The sequence below is a fragment of the Nyctibius grandis genome, chromosome 17 (assembly GCF_013368605.1).
Source record: "Nyctibius grandis isolate bNycGra1 chromosome 17, bNycGra1.pri, whole genome shotgun sequence".
Taxonomy (NCBI): Eukaryota; Metazoa; Chordata; class Aves; order Nyctibiiformes; family Nyctibiidae; genus Nyctibius; species Nyctibius grandis.
The window spans coordinates 10,362,723-10,384,775 of NC_090674.1; the positions used below are offsets into that span (position 1 = coordinate 10,362,723).

General features: G+C 54.5%; 2 protein-coding genes across 2 annotated transcripts; both read right to left on the reverse strand.

Moving 5' to 3' along the window:
- Positions 1–2,054: 2,054 nt before the first annotated feature.
- LOC137671541 (trichohyalin-like) lies at positions 2,055–11,738 on the reverse strand. Its single transcript, XM_068415137.1, has 6 exons — positions 11,601–11,738; positions 8,593–11,132; positions 6,813–7,890; positions 5,676–6,443; positions 4,224–4,949; positions 2,055–3,497 (listed from the first exon to the last, which is right to left on the reverse strand). Exons 1-6 carry the CDS (start codon positions 11,736–11,738, stop codon positions 2,055–2,057), a joined length of 6,693 nt encoding a protein of 2,230 aa, XP_068271238.1.
- A 7,283-nt stretch (positions 11,739–19,021) lies between these two features.
- Positions 19,022–21,424, reverse strand: LOC137671084 (cornulin-like). The gene is made up of 3 exons (XM_068414355.1): positions 21,333–21,424; positions 20,165–20,312; positions 19,022–20,050 (listed from the first exon to the last, which is right to left on the reverse strand). The coding sequence occupies exons 2-3, from the start codon at positions 20,300–20,302 to the stop codon at positions 19,022–19,024; spliced, it is 1,167 nt and encodes a 388-aa protein (XP_068270456.1). The 5' UTR covers positions 20,303–20,312; positions 21,333–21,424.
- Positions 21,425–22,053: the final 629 nt, after the last annotated feature.

Sequence of the window (22,053 nt, forward strand, 5' to 3'; positions counted from 1 at the left end):
TTGTGGCCCCGCATTTCAGGAGGTTTCTGTTTCATGCTGCCGCTGTCTGTGTGTGTTTGCAGACACACCATCTGTGCTGCCATATGTTTGTCACCAAGACGTGTGACTGTCACATGCGCGAAGGGACCATCGCTGAGAGCATCTGCCTGCTCCTGGCTGGGACAGACTCTTCCGAGTCCCTCTGGCACCACATTCAAAACATGACAGGATGGTGGCCGTGGCTATGTGAGAGAGAAGCCCTGGGTGCTGCCATCTGAGGCTGCACCAGGCTCTGGAGGACCTGAGATGCCCTTGTTCCTCCTGGGCAGCCCCGTTACCAGCCAGAGGGCTCTGGTGGTATTTAAGAGCAGGACACAGATGGTGCTGGGGTTGTCCTCACTTCTGTCTGCTGCTGAGGGTCTTGGTTCTCTCTTGCTAAAGGGGAAGAAAAGTGAATAAAATCTGTTTGTGTTTTTTTTCCAGGGAGGGTCACAAACATCTCCATGTCCAGCCTCGTGAACCACGTGTGGGATCCGGTGTGTTTTCCGTGCCGTGCTGCTGCCTCTCTCCTGCCCAAGGATCCAGGAGTGGACCCAGGTACGGGGCAGCCCAGGGGAAAAGGCAGATGGGTGCATGTGGCCAGGAAAATGCATCTGGATGGCTTTGGGCTGCTGGCTGTCCCCATAGTGCGTGTCTGCCCTGAAAGCCAGAGCGCACGGGCGCATCCGCATGTCCCTGTGTGGGTCTTGGACCACAGCATGTGCGGGCTGTGATGGGAGCCCCTGAAATCACGCAGGTCAGTAGTGAGGGCCAGAGTTTTAGAGGTATGTGGGCTCCTAGACACATAGTAGGGGGGATTTGGTGGGATTGTCAGCAACCCCTGTCTGGATTAAGTGCCTGGGATTAGGAGGAATGTGTTGTTTAGCCTGGAGAAGAGGAGGCTCAGAGGTGACCTTAGTGCAGGCTACAACTACGTGAAGGGAGGTTGTAGCGGGGTGGGAGTCGGCCTCTTCTCCCAGGCAACTAGCGATAGGACAAGAGGACACAGCCTCAAGCTTCGCCAGGGGACGGTCAGGTTGGACATTAGGAAGCATTTCTTCTCAGCAGGGGTCATTAGCCATTGGAAGGGGCTGCCCAGGGAGGTGGTGGAGTCACCATCTCTGGAGGGGTTTAAGAAAAGACTGGACATGGCCCTTAGTGCCCTGGTCTAGTTGACATGGTGGTGTCAGGGCAATGGTTGGACTCGATGATCCCAGAGGGCTCTTCCAACCTCATTGATTCTGTGATTCTGTGATCTGAACTGGGCCACCCTCCCACCAGGCTGATTAGATGCGAGGATGAAGGATGGCAGCAGTCTCAGTGCAGTCATCAGCTATTTATTTTGATTTTTCATGCAATACATCAGTGAGAAGAAGAAAGAGACCCCCCCCCACCCGCCACCATTACCCTGCAGTAACCACAGCATAACTCAGCTGCTTCAAAGCCTCCGTGAAGCTGGAGCTGGGGTTCTGCTCAGCTGTTAGAGAGCAGAAGGGTGTCACCAAAAGCAAAGAGTCTACAAAAGTGGGGTTTTTTTACCCCCTGGCCTCAAGGATTTTCAGGCCCCACAATTAGTACGACTGAGCTACTGGGATTTTTAATTTTTTTTGCATTGCACAGCAGAAGCTGACAGGAGAGCCGGTCACGGGGCTTGGGAGATGTGAGTGCAGTGAGATGCGGAACAGTCATGCCACAGGGTAGAAGAGATGACAGGGACATAGAGGACAGAGAGACCCAAGGAATCCAATTAGAGCAGAAAAGTGACTAAATACTGCGTTAAGGTGGATAGGCCTAACGCAGGAAGGCAGAAGCTGCAGATCCCGGGGTAACTCTCTGCCTACCCAGCTGCTGAGGAGTTGTTAGATGGAGAAACCCCAAACCCATTTGGCACCCTCGCAGAGCACCCCGTTAACCCTTCTGCGTCGAACACTTCTGTCCCACCACACGGTAACATCCTAAGCTGAAAGTAGAGAGCAGAAGTGAATCCTCCAAGAGACTTGGAGAAGCCTGACCAGCTCCAGGGAGAGGACTTCCCCTTAAGATGCCTTGGCTTCATCCCCAGCAGGACAGCTCGGTGCCTCCTGTGAGACCGGGGGGCCGCGGGGGGCCTGGCTCTGCTTGGTGTGAAGACATGCTTCCTCCTCCTGTTGAGTCTGGGCATCGCTCGCTTGCTGGGGCCTCCTCCTGCTGTTCTCCTCCTGCTGTGGCGGGCGGCTCTTCTCTGGTGGGGGAAGTTCTGCATCCTCATGGCAGTGGCTGTCTTCACCCCTCTGGGGAGGCTGGGGACGTCTCTCAGGAGCAGCTCGCTGGTCTGGCTCACAAGCTTCCCGTGGCTCTGGTGCCTGGGGCAGAGGTGGGCAGCTCTTGGCCTCCCTGGCCTCACGCTGGCTCACCTGGCAGCTGGATGTGGGCTCTCGTGGGACCTGCTCCCTGGCAGCTTTGGATCCATCTCCATGGGGCTGTTGCTCCTCTTGAGTGTCAGGCATCTTGGCGCATGGGCTGTCCCTCCTGTCCTCCTTGGGCTTCCCCCAGCAAGGGTCACCCTTAACACCATCCATCTCGGAGGCAGGTGCCTGGTGAACCCCTTCCTTCACCCCTGTTTCAGACCTTTCCTGTGGCTCATTGGGATCCTCTGTGTTTTCCTGGGAGGTAAAAGCTGGTGTGCCCCCTTGCCGTGGTGGTTCGGGCTCCTCTGTTTCTCGCTCATCCCTTTGGGGTCTTGGTTCTGGGTGGTTGGTCCTGCCACACGGAACTGCTGGTGGCTGGGCTGACACGTAGCACTTCTTCACATAGATGGGCTGCCCCGGGTTGTGGGGCTGGTGGCAGACGATCTCGTAGGTGGTAGCTTCAGGATCGTTCAAATTCTGGATCACGTGGATCAAATACGCAATGGTCTGAGGCTCGCAGGGCTGAGGGATGACCTGCACCTCTGGCCGTACATCGGGCTCAGCGGGGATATATCGGACCCTCACGTCAGTGACAGACGCCTGCTCTCCTGGGGTGCAGAGGTCTCTGTTATCCACCTCCACAGTTCGGTAGAGGCGGGTCTCTCTCTGGTTGATGGTGGCACCTCGCTCTTCCCTTTCACGTGTCTGGCGGCTGCGGCGCTCATAGACCTCGAGGTCCAGCTCCCGTTGACGATTGATCCTCCTCCTCTCCTGCACGGGTTCTTCTCTCTCTCGTTCCCAGCAAATCCTCCTCTCATCCTCAGGTTCTTCACACTGGCGGCGACGATCCCTCCTTTCCTCGTCCTCACGTGGCTCCAGTTCCTGGGACACGCGCTGAATCTTCACGTCAGCTTCTGCTGCTGCCACCTCGGTCTCTCGTGTCCTTTCATACCTCACCGAGTCACGTTGTCTCCTTCCATCGTCTTGGGGCTCTCGTGTTTGACCGTCACGTCTCTCACGTGTCTCTCTCTGGTTGGTGGTGGCACCTCGCTCTTCCCTTTCGCGTGTCTGGCGACTGCGGCTCTCATAGACCTCGAGGTCCAGCTCCCGTTGACGATCGATCCTCCTCCTCTCCTGCACGGGCTCTTCTCTTTCTCGTTCCTGGCAAACCCTCCTCTCATCCTCTGGTTCTTCACACGCGCGGAGACGGTCCCTCCTTGCCACATCCTCACGTGTCTCCAGTTCCTGGGACTCGCGCTGGATCTGCACATCGACTTCTGCTGCTGCCACCTCGGTCTCTCGTGTCCTTTCGTACCTCGCTGAGTCACGTTGTCTCCTTCCATCATCTTGGGGCTCTCGTGTTTGACTGTCACGTCTCTCGCGTGTCTCTCTCTGGTTGGTGGTGGCACCTCGCTCATCCCATTCACGGGTCTGGCAGCTGCGGCGCTCATAGACCTCGAGGTCCAGCTCCCGTTGACGATCGATCCTCCTCCTCTCCTGCACGGGCTCTTCTCTTTCTCGTTCCTGGCAAACCCTCCTCTCATCCTCTGGTTCTTCACACTCGCGGCGACGATCCCTCCTTGCCACGTCCTCACGTGGCTCCAGTTCCTGGGACTCGCGCTGGATCTGCACGTCGACTTGTGCTGCTGCCACCTCGATTTCTCGTGTCCTTTCGTACCTTGCTGAGTCACGTTGTCTCCTTCCATCATCTTGAGGGTCACGTGTTTGACCGTCACGTCTCTCACGTGTCTCTCTCTGGTTGGTCGTGGCACCTCGCTCATCCCATTCACGGGTCTGGCGGCTGCGGCGCTCATAGACCTCGAGGTCCAGCTCCCGTTGATGATCGATCCTCCTCCTCTCCTGCACGGGCTCTTCCCTGTCTTGTTCCCGGCAAATCCTCCTCTCATCCTGTGGTTCTTCACACTCACGGTGACGATCCCTCCTTTCCTTGTTCTCTCGTGGCTCCAGTTCCCGGGACACGCGGTTGATCTGCACGTCGACTTGTGCTGCTGCCACCTCGGTCTCTCGTGTCCTTTCGTACCTCACCGGGTCACGTTGTCTCCTTCCATCGTCTTGAGGGTCACGTGTTTGACCGTCACGTCTCTCGCATGTCTCTCTCTGGTTGGTGGTGGCACCTCGCTCATCCCTTTCGCGTGTCTGGCGACTGCAGCTCTCATAGACCTCGAGGTCCAGCTCCCGTTGACGATCGATCCTCCTCCTCTCCTGCACGGGTTCTTCTCTTTCTCGTTCCTGGCAAACCCTCCTCTCATCCTGTGGTTCTTCGCACTCACGGCGACGATCCCTCCTTGCCACGTCCTCACGTGGCTCCAGTTCCTGGGACACGCGCTGGATCTGCACGTCGACTTGTGCTGCTGCCACCTCGGTCTCTCGTGTCCTTTCGTACCTCACCGGGTCACGTTGTCTCCTTCCATCATCTTGAGGGTCACGTGTTTGACCGTCACGTCTCTCGCGTGTCTCTCTCTGGTTGGTGGTGGCACCTCGCCCTTCCCTTTCGCGTGTCTGGTGGCTGCGGCGCTCATAGACCTCGAGGTCCAGCTCCCGTTGACGATCGATCCTCCTCCTCTCCTGCACGGGTTCTTCTCTTTCTCGTTCCTGGCAAACCCTCCTCTCATCCTCTGGTTCTTCACACGCGCGGAGACGGTCCCTCCTTGCCACGTCCTCACGTGTCTCCAGTTCCTGGGACTCGCGCTGGATCTGCACATCAACTTCTGCTGCTGCCACCTCGATTTCTCGTGTCCTTTCGTACCTCGCTGAGTCACGTTGTCTCCTTCCATCATCTTGGGGCTCTCGTGTTTGACTGTCACGTCTCTCACGTGTCTCTCTCTGGTTGGTCGTGGCACCTCGCTCATCCCATTCACGGGTCTGGCAGCTGCGGCGCTCATAGACCTCGAGGTCCAGCTCCCGTTGACGATCGATCCTCCTCCTGTCCTGCACGGGCTCTTCCCTGTCTTGTTCCTGGCAAATCCTCCTCTCATCCTCAGGTTCTTCACACTCGCGGCGACGATCCCTCCTTGCCACGTCCTCACGTGGCTCCAGTTCCTGGGACTCGCGCTGGATCTGCACGTCGACTTGTGCTGCTGCCACCTCGATTTCTCGTGTCCTTTCGTACCGTGCTGAGTCACGTTGTCTCCTTCCATCATCTTGAGGGTCACGTGTTTGACCGTCACGTCTCTCGCGTGTCTCTCTCTGGTTTGTGGTGGCACCTCGCTCATCCCATTCACGGGTCTGGCGGCTGCGGCGCTCATAGACCTCGAGGTCCAGCTCCCGTTGATGATCGATCCTCCTCCTGTCCTGCACGGGCTCTTCCCTGTCTTGTTCCCGGCAAATCCTCCTCTCATCCTGTGGTTCTTCGCACTCACGGCGACGATCCCTCCTTTCCTTGTTCTCACGTGGCTCCAGTTCCCGGGACACGCGCTGGATCTGCACATCGACTTGTGCTGCTGCCACCTCAGTCTCTCGTGTCCTTTCGTACCTCACCGGGTCACGTTGTCTCCTTCCATCATCTTGAGGGTCACGTGTTTGACCGTCACGTCTCTCGCGTGTCTCTCTCTGGTTGGTGGTGGCACCTCGCTCTTCCCTTTCGCGTGTCTGGCGACTGCGGCTCTCATAGACCTCGAGGTCCAGCTCCCATTGACGATCGATCCTCCTCCTGTCCTGCACGGGCTCTTCCCTGTCTTGTTCCCGGCAAATCCTCCTCTCATCCTGTGGTTCTTCACACTCGCGGTGACGATCCCTCCTTTCCTTGTTCTCTCGTGGCTCCAGTTCCCGGGACACGCGGTTGATCTGCACATCGACTTCTGCTGCTGCCACCTCGGTCTCTCGTGTCCTTTCGTACCTCGCTGAGTCACGTTGTCTCCTTCCATCGTCTTGAGGGTCACGTGTTTGACCGTCACGTCTCTCGCGTGTCTCTCTCTGGTTGGTGGTGGCACCTCGCTCATCCCTTTCGCGTGTCTGGCGACTGCGGCTCTCATAGACCTCGAGGTCCAGCTCCCGTTGACGATCGATCCTCCTCCTCTCCTGCACGGGTTCTTCTCTTTCTCGTTCCTGGCAAACCCTCCTCTCATCCTCAGGTTCTTCGCACTCACGGCGACGATCCCTCCTTGCCACGTCCTCACGTGGCTCCAGTTCCTGGGACACGCGCTGGATCTGCACGTCGACTTGTGCTGCTGCCACCTCGGTCTCTCGTGTCCTTTCGTACCTCATCGGGTCACGTTGTCTCCTTCGATCATCTTGAGGGTCACGTGTTTGACCGTCACGTCTCTCACGTGTCTCTCTCTGGTTGGTGGTGGCACCTCGCTCTTCCCTTTCGCGTGTCTGGCGACTGCGGCGCTCATAAACCTCGAGGTCCAGCTCCCGTTGACGATCAGTCCTCCTCCTCTCCTGCACGGGCTCTTCCCTGTCTCGTTCCCGGCAAATCCTCCTCTCATCCTCTGGTTCTTCACACTGGCGGCGATGATCCGTCCTTGCTATGTCCTCACGTGGCTCCAGTTCCTGGGACACGTGCTGGATCTGCACGTCGACTTGTGCTGCTGCCACCTCGGTCTCTCGTGTCCTTTCGTACCTCACCGGGTCACGTTGTCTCCTTCCATCGTCTTGAGGGTCACGTGTTTGACCGTCACGTCTCTCACGTGTCTCTCTCTGGTTTGTGGTGGCACCTCGCTCATCCCATTCACGGGTCTGGCGGCTGCGGCGCTCATAGACCTCGAGGTCCAGCTCCCGTTGATGATCGATCCTCCTCCTGTCCTGCACGGGCTCTTCCCTGTCTTGTTCCCGGCAAATCCTCCTCTCATCCTGTGGTTCTTCGCACTCACGGCGACGATCCCTCCTTTCCTTGTTCTCACGTGGCTCCAGTTCCCGGGACACGCGCTGGATCTGCACATCGACTTGTGCTGCTGCCACCTCAGTCTCTCGTGTCCTTTCGTACCTCACCGGGTCACGTTGTCTCCTTCCATCATCTTGAGGGTCACGTGTTTGACCGTCACGTCTCTCGCGTGTCTCTCTCTGGTTGGTGGTGGCACCTCGCTCTTCCCTTTCGCGTGTCTGGCGACTGCGGCTCTCATAGACCTCGAGGTCCAGCTCCCGTTGACGATCGATCCTCCTCCTCTCCTGCACGGGTTCTTCTCTTTCTCGTTCCTGGCAAACCCTCCTCTCATCCTCAGGTTCTTCGCACTCACGGCGACGATCCCTCCTTGCCACGTCCTCACGTGGCTCCAGTTCCTGGGACACGCGCTGGATCTGCACGTCGACTTGTGCTGCTGCCACCTCGGTCTCTCGTGTCCTTTCGTACCTCATCGGGTCACGTTGTCTCCTTCGATCATCTTGAGGGTCACGTGTTTGACCGTCACGTCTCTCACGTGTCTCTCTCTGGTTGGTGGTGGCACCTCGCTCTTCCCTTTCGCGTGTCTGGCGACTGCGGCGCTCATAAACCTCGAGGTCCAGCTCCCGTTGACGATCAGTCCTCCTCCTCTCCTGCACGGGCTCTTCCCTGTCTCGTTCCCGGCAAATCCTCCTCTCATCCTCTGGTTCTTCACACTGGCGGCGATGATCCGTCCTTGCTATGTCCTCACGTGGCTCCAGTTCCTGGGACACGTGCTGGATCTGCACGTCGACTTGTGCTGCTGCCACCTCGGTCTCTCGTGTCCTTTCGTACCTCACCGGGTCACGTTGTCTCCTTCCATCGTCTTGAGGGTCACGTGTTTGACCGTCACGTCTCTCGCGTGTCTCTCTCTGGTTTGTGGTGGCACCTCGCTCATCCCATTCACGGGTCTGGCGGCTGCGGCGCTCATAGACCTCGAGGTCCAGCTCCCGTTGATGATCGATCCTCCTCCTGTCCTGCACGGGCTCTTCCCTGTCTTGTTCCCGGCAAATCCTCCTCTCATCCTGTGGTTCTTCGCACTCACGGCGACGATCCCTCCTTTCCTTGTTCTCACGTGGCTCCAGTTCCTGGGACACGCGCTGGATCTGCACATCGACTTGTGCTGCTGCCACCTCAGTCTCTCGTGTCCTTTCGTACCTCACCGGGTCACGTTGTCTCCTTCCATCGTCTTGAGGGTCACGTGTTTGACCGTCACGTCTCTCGCGTGTCTCTCTCTGGTTGGTGGTGGCACCTCGCTCTTCCCTTTCGCGTGTCTGGCGACTGCGGCTCTCATAGACCTCGAGGTCCAGCTCCCATTGACGATCGATCCTCCTCCTGTCCTGCACGGGCTCTTCCCTGTCTTGTTCCCGGCAAATCCTCCTCTCATCCTGTGGTTCTTCACACTCGCGGTGACGATCCCTCCTTTCCTTGTTCTCTCGTGGCTCCAGTTCCCGGGACACGCGGTTGATCTGCACATCGACTTCTGCTGCTGCCACCTCGGTCTCTCGTGTCCTTTCGTACCTCGCTGAGTCACGTTGTCTCCTTCCATCGTCTTGAGGGTCACGTGTTTGACCGTCACGTCTCTCGCGTGTCTCTCTCTGGTTGGTGGTGGCACCTCGCTCATCCCTTTCGCGTGTCTGGCGACTGCGGCTCTCATAGACCTCGAGGTCCAGCTCCCGTTGACGATCGATCCTCCTCCTCTCCTGCACGGGTTCTTCTCTTTCTCGTTCCTGGCAAACCCTCCTCTCATCCTCAGGTTCTTCGCACTCACGGCGACGATCCCTCCTTGCCACGTCCTCACGTGGCTCCAGTTCCTGGGACACGCGCTGGATCTGCACGTCGACTTGTGCTGCTGCCACCTCGGTCTCTCGTGTCCTTTCGTACCTCATCGGGTCACGTTGTCTCCTTCGATCATCTTGAGGGTCACGTGTTTGACCGTCACGTCTCTCACGTGTCTCTCTCTGGTTGGTGGTGGCACCTCGCTCTTCCCTTTCGCGTGTCTGGCGACTGCGGCGCTCATAAACCTCGAGGTCCAGCTCCCGTTGACGATCAGTCCTCCTCCTCTCCTGCACGGGCTCTTCCCTGTCTCGTTCCCGGCAAATCCTCCTCTCATCCTCTGGTTCTTCACACTGGCGGCGATGATCCGTCCTTGCTATGTCCTCACGTGGCTCCAGTTCCTGGGACACGTGCTGGATCTGCACGTCGACTTGTGCTGCTGCCACCTCGGTCTCTCGTGTCCTTTCGTACCTCACCAGGTCACGTTGTCTCCTTCCATCGTCTTGAGGGTCACGTGTTTGACCGTCACGTCTCTCACGTGTCTCTCTCTGGTTTGTGGTGGCACCTCGCTCTTCCCTTTCGCGTGTCTGGCGACTGCAGCTCTCATAGACCTCGAGGTCCAGCTCCCGTTGACGATCGATCCTCCTCCTGTCCTGCACGGGCTCTTCCCTGTCTTGTTCCCGGCAAATCCTCCTCTCATCCTGTGGTTCTTCACACTCGCGGCGACGATCCCTCCTTGCCACGTCCTCATGTGGCTCCAGTTCCCGGGACACGCGCTGGATCTGCACGTCGACTTGTGCTGCTGCCACCTCGGTCTCTCGTGTCCTTTCATACCTCACCGGGTCACGTTGTCTCCTTCCATCATCTTGGGGCTCTCGTGTTTGACCGTCACGTCTCTCGCGTGTCTCTCTCTGGTTGGTGGTGGCACCTCGCTCGTCCCTTTCTCGTGTCTGGTGGCTGCGGCGCTCATAGACCTCGAGGTCCAGCTCCCGTTGGTAATCAATTCTCCTCTTCTCCACGGGCTCTTTCCTCCTTGCATCATCTTTTGTTTCCCGCTCCTGAGGCTGATGGATGTCTCTCTCGCTTTCTGGATATTCAAGCTCACGTTCCTGGTTCTTCCCTTTTTCATAGACGGCTTTTTCCGGCTCACATGTTTCATAGTACCTGAGGTCAAGTTCTAGCGGTTCCTGTGTATATGACTCATGTGGGCGTCTTGTGTCTCGGCATTCAGGCCCACGTGTCTGGTGGCTGCTGTGTGTAAATGCTTTTTGTTCCAGCTCACGTAGGTGGTAGCGGCTTCTCTCTTCTGTGAGTAATTCAGGTTTACGTGGCTGATTGTAACTTTCTCTATCTCCTTCTTGTGGCCGCTGGTTTTTTTGATCACATGGTGGTAGCGCTGGCTCAGGTGGCTGTTGGCTACTCCACCGGTTTGGCAGTGGTTGAGGTTCATGGGTCTGGCTGCGACTCCTCACGTCTGCCAGTTGTTCTCGCTGAGGCCCCTCTTGATTTTGCCTCTCATCTACCTGCACTCTGGGCTCACGCGCTTGAAAGCTGCTGCGCTTGCAGATTTGTGCATCTCCTCGTCTCTCTGGCTCTGGTGGCTGCCGTCTTCTCTGGCTGTTCCATTGGTCACGTGGCTCTTGGCTTTGTTCCTCACATACCTGAGGGATGCGCTTCCCCAGCTCACTGCTTCGTTTTACATCATTTCTGCTTCGTGTGTTACGTTGCTGGTGGTGACTCCTGGTGTCCTCTAGTGTTTCAAGCTCATTGGCCCTGGTGGCTCGTTGGAGCTCAGGTTCACGGCGGGGATGATGGTCACTCTCACAGGTTTGTCGTTCCTCCTCCTCGAGCTGCCGACGGCGCTCTCTGTTCTTAATTTCAGGCTCTCGGAGTGACTCGCCACTGGTTGTCACCTTTGTTCTTTGCCGAAGGCATGGTCCCTTCGGCATGTACCAGTAGCAGGCCTTAGCCACTCTGAACACCAAAAGCAGGAACTCATTAAAATCTATTTTCCCATCACTATCCCACTCCAGAAACTGCAGAATCTTGTCAATCGTTTGAGGATCGTGTGGCTTCTGCAGGGAAAACACACACAGGGAAACAAAAAAAGGATTTTAGCCTTCCTGCTCCTTGTCAGAGAAATGCAAAGACAGGGACAATGGCAATCTTTTCTCCTTCCACCTCTCACACCTTCACTTCTCTAGCTCAGCGACAAGTCCATGTCTTTGTTCTCCTTTTTCCTGGTTGTTCCCTGGCTGCAGCTAACCAGCTCTCTTCTCTCTGGGATATGCTGTAACCCTCTACTGGATGCATTTCCTTCCAACCTTTGGAAGAAAACCATCCCTCCTCATGGTTCATTCTCCAGCTTATGGGTTGGAAGAGCTGTAGAAGCAGTCAGTGCGAAGGAACGCAACTGCTGCTTCCCTTTGGTGAACACCTCCCCATCCCACTGTCCTAAGTATCATCCCCTCTCCAGAAGGAGATTTTGCAGTCCCCGCACCCCAGTCGTTGCCTCAAACCCTTCCCCTCGCAGCAGCACTCACAGCTATGACATCTGCAAACTCCTCCTGGATGAACTCTTTCATCTCCCTTCCGCTGAGGTTGGGGCAGCCTCCATCTTCCTTCGCACGTTTGTGAAAGACGCTGATGATGGTGGAAACGCTCTCTAAGAAGTGAGACATCATCCTGCAGATTCAAGCAAGCCTGCAAGAAAAGGAGCAGACCTGAGGAGGGGAGATTCGCTTGTCTCTGGGCATGAAAAAAAGGGGGAGAATTACTGGGGTCAGTAATTAATGGGACGCTGGGTGCCGTGTGCTGTGTGTCCACTCCTGTGCCGTGGCGAGCTCTGTTTCACTAGAGCACTGGGAAGAAATTCAAATGCTTGGGGGTTTTAGTGGGATGGGGAGTGTCCTCCAACGTGTCTACTTACATATTTGAATGACGTTTGATAGGGGATGGCAGAATGCCTGCGTTTATGGATGGCAGGGAGGGGACTGGAGATGGTGAGTCAAGAGATGCCCCAGGAACCCGTCCCCATGGGGCTATACCAGGTACTTAAGTCTCCAGGACGCACACTGCTATCTCTGCCTGGCACTGAGATACACCATCTTCTCTGGAGCAGGTAGGGAATGTCTACCGCAGCGCTGGCATGGCCTGAGACAAGATCTAGGTGGGTCGGAGACAGGTAGAGTGCTTACAGGGAGTTAAAACAAGCCCTGTGGCTGATGCTCCTGCGACCAGCAGTAGCGCAAAACGATCGATAAAACTTTCTTTACAGCGTCGGTTCATTGGCCAATAGATTTTGGCCAGAGAGAAACTGTCAGATAACCTAAGTCAGAGCTACTTATTTAATTTTACTGAGATCTTCTTGGCAGAAGGCAGTGCTCCTGTTGGAGCTTTGTGTCTGGAAACCCCCAAAGCCACCGCTTCCCTTCTTCCTCACGGGATCCCTAAGCCTGCTATCAGGTACATCAGTGCTGAGATCTCAGCTTGCAGCTGGGGAAGCTGTGCCGTGTCTGCCTTGCTGCCTCTATAACATGCGTGTACGCATGAACACGGGCACTCCTCCGCATCCGAAATCCTGGGGTTTGGTATTTGGTTGACAAGAAGCTCACCATGAGCCAGCAGCGTGTGCTCGCAGCCCAGAAAGCCAACCGTGTCCTGGGCTGCATCCCCAGCAGCGTGGCCAGCAGGGCGAGGGAGGGGATTCTGCCCCTCTGCCCCGCTCTCCTGAGACCCCCCCTGCAGTGCTGCGTCCAGCTCTGGGGCCCCAACAGCAGAAGGACACGGAGCTGGTGGAGCGAGTCCAGAGGAGGCCACGGAGATGATCCGAGGGCTGGAGCCCCTCTGCTCTGGAGACAGGCTGAGAGAGTTGGGGCTGTTCAGCCTGGAGAAGAGAAGGCTCCGGGGAGACCTTCTAGCACCTTCCAGCACCTGAAGGGGCTACAGGAAAGCTGGAGAGGGGCTTTTGCCAAGGGCATGGAGTGACAGGATGAGGGGGAACAGTTTTAAACTGAAAGAGGGGAGATTGAGATGAGATCTGAGGAAGCAATTCTTTGGTGTGAGGGTGGTGAGACCCTGGCCCAGGTTGCCCAGAGAAGCTGTGGCTGCCCCCTCCCTGGCAGTGTTCAAGGCCAGGTTGGATGGGGCTTGGAGCAACCTGGTCTGGTGGAAGGTGTCCCTGCCCGTGGCAGGGGGTTGGAACTGGATGGGCTTTAAGGTCCCTTCCAACCCAAACCAGTCTGTGATTCTATGATTTCTGTAGAAAACAGAAAATTTCTCCAATCTGTTCATTCTGGTTGGGAGCTGACTCCAGACCAAAGAAAGGCACAGAACGGACACACGGCGACAGCATGCAAGTGTCCGGGTAACACAAAACAACGCTTCACTTGATATCAACGCAAAAGACTCTCAGAAAATACCGCGGCAGGAATGACGCCACCACCCACCATGAATCCCATAGAAATAACGTCCCCTTGCCCCGCAAAGGAGGAGTGACTTACCCAAATCGCCAACGGGAGCGAGCGGGATTCCTGTGAAGCCGTGCGGAGTGATCGGAGGACCTGGGTGCTTTTATAGGGTCCTTGACGGCGCTACAGAAAGGAGACACCCTTTGTGGATGTCGTCCTGATTCATCTTTGGCCAAGCCCAGTTGTACCTTCACGTCCTCAAACGGGTTATTTAACTTATCATCCCCGTACCTATCATTTTAACCCAGAAATAGCAGTTGCCATGTGGCAATTCAGGCACTGGCTGGTTCCACCTAATCCAGACTGTAAAGTTATTTTACGGGCTGATTGTATTTCAGATTTTAAAGAAATCCTACGAGTAGCTGTAAAGCAGATGTATGCATTAATGGGAGGGTGCATTTTTATATAAATGTGCATCTGCATAGGTATGAATTTGTAGGAGTATAATAGACACATAAAAATAGTACCGGAATGAAATTTTGAGGATGGGGAGAGAAGTGCTGATGGTAGCAGAGCTCACCATGAGCAGGTCGGCGACAGCTGAGATCCATATGGCCCATGAGCTTGGTACCGCAATACTGGAGATGATTTTTGTTTGGTTTTGTGCAGTTCCTTCAGCACCTTGAGCCTGAGGTCATGGGGGTTTGGGTCTGGCTTTTGCCAGAAGAAGACCTAAGTGCTATGAAAATGGTGAAATGCAGGTGGACAGCAGTGGGATCCCCAAATCCTCCAGATCTTGGCTTGTGTGCTGCAAAATGTGATTTATTTTTGGTAACTTCTTCTTAAGGAACCTTTTTGTTACGTTAGACAAGTTTTTGTTGGGGAAAAAAACCAGCCACAAACAGGACATTTTAAAATGAATTTTTGTACAAGAAAATGTCTGTTCAATAAGCAACAGCTTTTCATGGACAAAAATAATGATAAAACATTTTTGATATTAACTGTCTTCCATGAATGACTTTCATTTCAACTTTGCTTGATCTTTAATTAAAAATAAAAGCAGAAACCTCTCTGCTGAGAGGTCGGTTCATGTTGAATCTTCATCTGGTTGCCCCAGGCAGCTTTTGCTGTAATTACCTCTACAATCTTTTTTTTTTTAACGTCTTTTAACAGTAAAATTAATTAGAGACCAACTGATTCCTTTATTCACCCTGAATTCTCCCAGTACACAGAGCAAATAAGGACGATACCAGCCGTGCCACCTGGGCCCCTGCTGCTGGTTTTGGAGGTAGGATGCTGCTTTGAGGAGCATGACGGAGACATTGCAGAGAGCCTTCGGAGCATGAACTTGTCACGCAGCCTTGGGCGAGTGGCTCATCTTGGCCCATCTGTAAGGTAAGATCATACTGGGTGTAGGAGCCTAATTAATTAGTGCTGGTAACACCTTGGGGATACTCATACAAGTGCGTACGAAGGATTGTTACTAACCATACTTCATTTTTGAGCTTTTTTTCAAGATTAAATTATACTTGTGCAAATTATACCCCACCTGTGGGATAATAATACCCTTGGGAAACTGTAATTTTATGGTAGATTGGAGTTATTATTAAAATTAGAGTCTTAGAGCGCGGCTTGGTGTCCTGTAACAGTCTGTAATCCCCCCCGCAGGGGCTGGGGCAGTGCGGGATGGTCGGGTGGCACGTGAGCTGCTGGGCAGAGCTCGAGTATCGACGTAGGAAAAGGTATGTCGTGTTTCGGCCATGCGCACGCCGACACGCTCGCCTGCTCTCCCGGGCTTTGCTGCCGTTCCCGGGACAAAGCAATGAGTTTCAAAGCACGTTCTTGGCAGCACTGAAACCCCCTTTTCTCTGAGGGCTTGGTTTTCCCCAAAGATACTTTCATAAGATGGGACTTGGATAGGTTTTTAAGAGCTGTTACATAAGTAATAGCTATTAAAGTACATCAAGGAGGAAAAGGATGTACATCAAGTACATCACTTGCAAAAGGAAGACTAGGGAAAATGTGGGCCCGCTGCTGAATGAGGTGGGTGCCCTGGTGATGGAGGATACAGAGAAGACAGAGTTACTGAATGTCTTCTTTGCTTCTGTCTTTACTGCTAAGGCCGGCCCTCAGGAATCCCAGACCCCAGAGGTAAGTCTGGAGAAAGGAAGACTTTCCCTTTTTTGAGGAAGATCAGATTAGAGATCATGTAGGCAAACTGGACACCCACAAATCCTTGGGCCCCGATAGGATGCAGCCACGACTGCAGAAGGAGCTGGCAGATGTTATTGCTAAGCCAGTCTTCATCAGCTTTGAAATATCATGGAGAACAGGAGAGGTGCCTGAGGACTGGAGTGAAGCCAATGTCACTCCAGTCTTCAAAAAGGGCAAGAAGGAAGACCCAGGAAACTAAAGGCTAGTCAGCCTCACCTCCATCCTTGGAAAGGCGATGGAACAGCTCATTCTGGATGCTATCTCTAAGCATGTGGAGGAAAAGAAGGTTATCAGGAGTAGTCAACATGGATTCACCAAGGGGAAATCATGCTTGACCAATCTGATGGCCTTCTATAATGGCATGACTGGCTGGGTAGATGAGGGGAGAGCAGTGTGTTGTCTATCTTGAGCTCATGTTCCCCATGAGCCAGCAATATGCTCTTGTGACCAAGAAGGCCAATGGTGTCCTGGGGTGCACGAGGAAGAGTGTGACCAGCAGGCCAAGGAAGGTTCTCCTCCCGCTCTACACTGCCCTAGTGAGGCCACACCTGGAGTAACTGGGTCCAGTTCTGGGCCCCCCAGTTCAAGAAAGACTAGGAGCTACTGGAGAGGTCCAGCAGAGGGGTACAGAGTTGGTCAGAGGGCTGGAGCATCTCTGCTACGAGGAGAGGCTGAGGGAGCTGGGGCTGTTCAGCTGGAGAAGAGCAGACTGAGGGGGATCTTCTCAATGCTCACAAATACCTTCGGGGCGGGTGTCAAGGGGATGGGGCCAGACTCTTCTCAGTGGTGCCCAGCGCCAGGACAAGGGACAATGGGCACAGACTGAAACACGGGAAGTTCCATGTGAATGTGAGGAAAAACTTGTTTGCTGTGAGGGTGCCAGAGCCCGGGCACAGGCTGCCCAGGGAGGGGGGGAGTCTTCTTCTCTGGAGATATTCAAACCTGCCTGGACTGACGCTGTGCAACATGCTCTGGGTGACCCTGCTTGGGCAGGGGGTGGGCTGGGGGATCCCCAGAGGTGTCTTCCCACCCCAGCCAGGCTGGGATTTGGTGATCTGTGAGGAGGGTGGGCTCCGTCCTCCTGCTTCTTACCCAATTCTGTGCCCATCCCTGTCACCGTTTATACAGGGTGACCAAACTTCTATTGCATTTAATCTTAGAGGAACTGGGCTTCTTGTGTGGTGGGTAAATCTTCCAGCACCTCCCAGGCTTGCAGAGCTCTCGGACAGGTATTTGTCTCAGTGGGATAATTTTCATGTTCTCCATAAAATGAACAAAAAAACCCTCTTAACTTCACATATGACACTCCTGCTGGCAAAAGTAGTGTTATTCAGAATAGACTAACACGTCCCTAACAGGGCTCGATGCCTGCCTGAACTGGGAGGTCAGTTTTTTACTGGTGCTGCAAAAGCTGATGGACAGACAGACTACAGGGGGATGGTCGGGTCTGGTGCTTTTAGACCCTAAGCCAGAGCTAATAGAAGCAAAGAGCTATTGGACAAACCTCTGAGACCTATTTTACAAGAAAAAGGGAGTTCTCTGGAAAATGAAATGTTTTGAGGAATGTCTCAGGTGGAGTGAGGTTTGGACAGACAGGTGATGAAATTTAAGTCTTGACTCTCCCATTTCATGTCCACAGCTGTCATGAGGTAGGTCAGAACTTATTTTTCCTAATATATTTTACCAGTAGTAGAGCAGGCTGGTGTCCTTTGTGTCTAATACATTTAATTTTGCCATCAGCACTTTTAAACCAAATCATTTTTGTGATGGACATTCTGGAGATAGTTTTGAAGCGCTGGTTTTTCTGATTCAGCCCTTAGCGACTTGTGAAATTCTGGGGTGTCCCAGAGGAATGACGTTTTATTTTCCAGTGAGGTCTCTGCGTGCTGCTTGTCACCGGCCACAGAGCAGGAGGTGCGGGTGCATTTGTCATGCGCTGATTTTGCTGATAGGTCGTAAGTGAAAGATAGCACGGGGAAAAACAGGCTGAGCATCCCCCTCCCTGCGGGATGCCTGCGCCTGCCTGGTGGTCCAGCACGTCTGAACCCCCTAATAAACCCCACTGACTTCACCAGACTGCTCATGCCCTCAGTTACCCACATTCCTCTGTGCATGTCTGGACGAGTGCCCCAGGATCTGGTACCCTGAACTGAATCTGAGGTTGAGATTGGCTCCGTTTGTGCGTGGTTTCGTGTCAGCTTTTTATCTCTGGCCTCCCAGTTGTTGCTGGGACTGGGTGTATCTGAATAATCATTTTTTCTGTGTTTAATAGATCTCCACTCCTTCCTTTACAGAATCACAGAATCAATCAGGTTGGAAGAGCCCTCTGGGCTCATCGAGTCCAACCATTGCCCTGACACCACCATGGCAACTAGACCAGGGCACTAAGGGCCATGTCCAGTCTTTTCTTAAACCCCTCCAGAGATGGTGACTCCACCACCTCCCTGGGCAGCCCCTTCCAATGGCTAATGGCCCTTGCTGAGAAGAAATGCTTCCTAATGTCCAACCTGCCCCTACCCTGGCGCAGCTTGAGGCTGTGTCCTCTTGTCCTGTCGCTGGTTGCCTGGGAGAAGAGGCCGACTCCCACCCCGCTACAACCTCCCTTCAGGTAGTCCCTTTGGAGACTTCCATAGCTAATAGGGATTTTTGATCTTCATAGTATGCTCCGTATTCCCTTTGCTTCTGAGTTTATTAATAAAGTGAGGTTAAATAGGACAAATCCCTCCCCCTCAGTGTTAAGCAGCTGTTTATTCTTTTCACAGCAGACATGAAAAATGCCCGGAGCAGATGGATGCTGTGAGGAATCTGTTCAGGTCGGCCGTGCTGTTGTGTTAATCCAGACCTCTACCCCCTCTGAAGACATCTCTGGCAGGGTTGTCACATCCCTGCCTGCTGGGAGCAATCGATTCACCTCGGCTAAATTGCAAAGGCAGCTGAGCAGCAGCTCCTTTCGGCTGTCCACCCCCAGGACACACCTGCAGCCATCCCTCCCTCTGCACCCTGGAGCAGTGTGGCCGTATGTCGTCCGAGGGATGGATGCTCAGGTCACACCTACATTGTGTCAGCCCAGAGCCAGGCCAAGGGCACACTTGCAGCAACACACCAGGACACAATGCCCCTTTTGCCTTCAGTTTTATTGCTTTGCTTACACAGGCAGAGTGAGAGGGAAGGTCTCTAGTCGTGCACAGCTCAGTAGAAACCAGGGGAGCGAAGCCCAGGGTGAATAAGGGAAATGGACAAGACATAAGAAATAGAAATGCAAAAACCAGAGTGGGACTGGACAACAAGTACCTCCTCGCAGAGGGCAACAGCCCCGCTTAGACGGCGGCTTGGTTCAGCCTTTACTGCTGCAGCGGCCACTGGTACAGAGACTGCAGGAGCTGTTGCTCTAAAGCGGGTTGTCTTTGGTGGGGAGCGTCTTCTTGCTGTTGTGCTGGACAAGACGGAGCCTCTGCGCCGCTCTGCTCCTGCTCCAGCACTGGGGATTCGGGGAGCTGATGGAAAGCCGGGTTGTGGCATGTTCCCCAGGGCTTGGGATCCCAACAGGGGCTTGCACCCCGCTGTGGGGGCAGCAGCTTCTGGGTCTTGCCAGGGTTGGGGTCCTGCTGAGGAGCCTCGCAGACCTGGGTCTTGTTGTTTGGGTCTCTTCCTCGTGTTGCAGAGGGACAATTCAGGTCCTGCTCTGCTGACTCCATCTCTGGACTCTGATGGTGGTTTGAACCCTGTCCTGGTGCCTCAGTTTCTTTGGCGTGGTGGGTTTTTGGGTCCTGCTTTGGTGTCTCAGTCTCTTCAGTCTCATGGGTATTTCTGTCCTGCTCTGGGGTTGCAGTGTCCAGGATCTCACCTCTCTCTGGATCCCCTTCTGGTGCTTCAGTCCCATCATCCTGATGGGTGTCCTGGTCCTGCTCTTGTGTCTCACCCTCCTGGGTTTGACGGGTGTCTGGGTCCTGCTTTGATGTCTCACCCTCCTGGGTTTGATGGTTGTCCTGGTCCTGCTCTGGTGTTTTACCCTCCTGGGTTTGATGGGTGTCCTGGTCTTGCTCCTGTGTCTCACCCTCCTGGGTTTGATGGGTGCCTGGGTCCTGTGTCTCAGTGTCTTGGACCTGATTGTTCACACCTTGCTCGGGGACCTGCTGGTTGCTTGAGACCCTCCCTGCTGTACGCGGCCCTGGTGACTGCTCCCCACCTGCCTTCTCTTGCGCTGTCAGCTCTTGACCATCTTCTGGTGCCTGGTGCTGCTGGAGTGGCTTGTAACAAGCCTTGGCCATGCGGAAAACCAGGCTGAGCAACTCTCCGAAGTCAACCCTGCAGTAGCTGTCATCATCCAGGAAGCACAACACCTTCTTGATGGTTTTGGGGTCCTGGGGGTTCTGTAAAGAGACAAATGGTGTTGGCAAAGTCCATGAGCCATCTCTTTAGGAACACTTGAGTGCGTGGCTTTACCCGCAGCCCGAAAGCACACCAGCGGCAAGCTGGATCCTCACCTCCATCACATCCGCAAACTCCTGCTCCATGAGCTGCCTCAGCTCCATCCTGCTCAGGGGGCTGCAGTTGCCGTCGCTTTTGGCACACAGGTAGAAAGCAGCAACGATGCCGTTGGTGTTTTCCTGGAGCTGGGCCATCTCCCTGCAAAACTGAGGCAGCCTGCGAGGAAAAAACGCTGACAAAAAGGGGCTGCTTTGTTTTTGTTTGTTTGCTTGCTTTTCAGATAAGTTACTCTTAAACAACACAACTGGACAGAGAGAGAGAGAAAGAAGAGCCAGAGAAGGGCACAGGTAAAATTAAACTGTGTAAGGGAAGGGAAGGAGGGAGTAAGAAGGATCTCATAGAATCACAGACTGGTTTGGGTTGGAAGGGACCTTAAAGCCCATCCAGTTCCCACCCCCTGCCACGGGCAGGGACACCTTCCACCAGACCAGGTTGCTCCAAGCCCCATCCAACCTGGCCTTGAACACTGCCAGGGAGGGGGCAGCCACAGCTTCTCTGGGCAACCTGGGCCAGGCTCTCACCCCCCTCACAGCAAAGAATTTCTTCCTCAGATCTCATCTCAGTCTCCCCTTGTTCAGTTTAAAACCGTTCCCCCTCATCCTGTCACTCCATGCCCTTGTCAAAAGCCCCTCTCCAGCTTTCCTGTAGCCCCTTCAGGCACTGGAAGGTGCTAGAAGGTCTCCCCGGAGCCTTCTCTTCTCCAGGCTGAACAGCCCCAATTCTCCCAGCCTGTCTCCATAGCAGAGGGGCTCCAGCCCTCGGATCATCTCCGTGGCCTCCTCTGGACTCACTCCACCAGCTCCGTGTCCTTCTGACGCTGGGTTATCTCACAGGAAAACAAATCTGAAAAATGACACTCTGCTCCAGAGATGGCTGGGTGTGAGGACCAGCCGGTGATGGCTGGAGAGGTGAGGGACAGCGAAGCCGGAAGGCTGGGGCACACAGAGGAGAGAAAAAAATCCTGTTTGGCTTTCTGTGGAGCAGGGCAGAGCTGTGAGGGGAGCTCGGCTCTAACCAACCATGGAATAGTGTAATTCCAGGTGTCTCTTTTTTTTATTCCTTTAGGAGAGCTCAGCAGTGGCAGCTCCAGGGACATCCTCATGGCCAGAAGCTCCTGCTTTCCTGCTGGTTGCAAAGTCAGTGTAAAAAGTCTGTCCAGGCTTACCTGGGCGAGGAGCGCTGAGCTGCAGGAGCGCGGTCTGGAGCAGCTCAGCTCTCGTCTGGCTTATATACACCTCAGGATCCCAGCCTGCACCTTCCAGAGGAGACACCCCTTCAGCAGGGCGCCCCGAACCCTCTCTCACCCAATTACATTGTCATGCCCCTGTCTTCGTTTGTCTCTTTCTCATTAACTTCTGCTTTGATGCTTTTCTCTGGAGTTAATGCCCGATCCTGAGCTCGCCCCACCTGCAGACGCACTTCGAAGGAATTTAACAGAAAAGGCTATTTTTACCACTGGAGGATTTAGTTGAAGGTGATGCCTGAGCAACGCCCAGGACTCCTGTGTTTGGCAAACGTGTTTTGTGAGAAGAAAATCCCCAGAGACTGACACGCAGGGGAGGAGACACACGGGGGTGCTGGCAGGGTGAATAAAGAAAGAAGAAAGCAAAGGAAGAAAAATGAGGATATTGTGATGCCAAGATGAATGTGATTCCTTCCAGAAAGGAAGGAATGGATCCCAACGGGGAGGTAAGCGTCAAGCAAAGAAATCTTTTCCAACAGTGCCACCAAGTGGGACAGAGGGGTGACATGGTGTGTCCCAGAGCCAGCGAGCAGCTGGGGACTGTGGGCATGAGGGGCTGCAATCACCCATCTACCAGAAGGGGAAACTGAGGCACATGGCAAGGAAGGGACTTAAACTCCTCATGCTGTGTCCAGCACCAGT

Excerpts from the sequence above, each read along its gene's own strand:
- LOC137671541 (XM_068415137.1), bottom strand. The coding sequence starts at position 11,738 with ATGTCTCACTTCTTAGAGAGCGTTTCCACCATCATCAGCGTCTTTCAC. Across the intron at positions 11,133-11,600 it reads AGTTTGCAGATGTCATAGCT|AAGCCACACGATCCTCAAAC; the intron begins GTGAGTGCTGCT and ends TTTTCCCTGCAG. Across the intron at positions 4,950-5,675 it reads AACGGGAGCTGGACCTCGAG|GTCTATGAGCGCCGCAGCCA; the intron begins GTCTATGAGCGC and ends CTGGACCTCGAG.
- LOC137671084 (XM_068414355.1), bottom strand. The coding sequence starts at position 20,302 with ATGGCCCAGCTCCAGGAAAACACCAACGGCATCGTTGCTGCTTTCTAC. Across the intron at positions 20,051-20,164 it reads AGTTTGCGGATGTGATGGAG|AACCCCCAGGACCCCAAAAC; the intron begins GTGAGGATCCAG and ends GTCTCTTTACAG.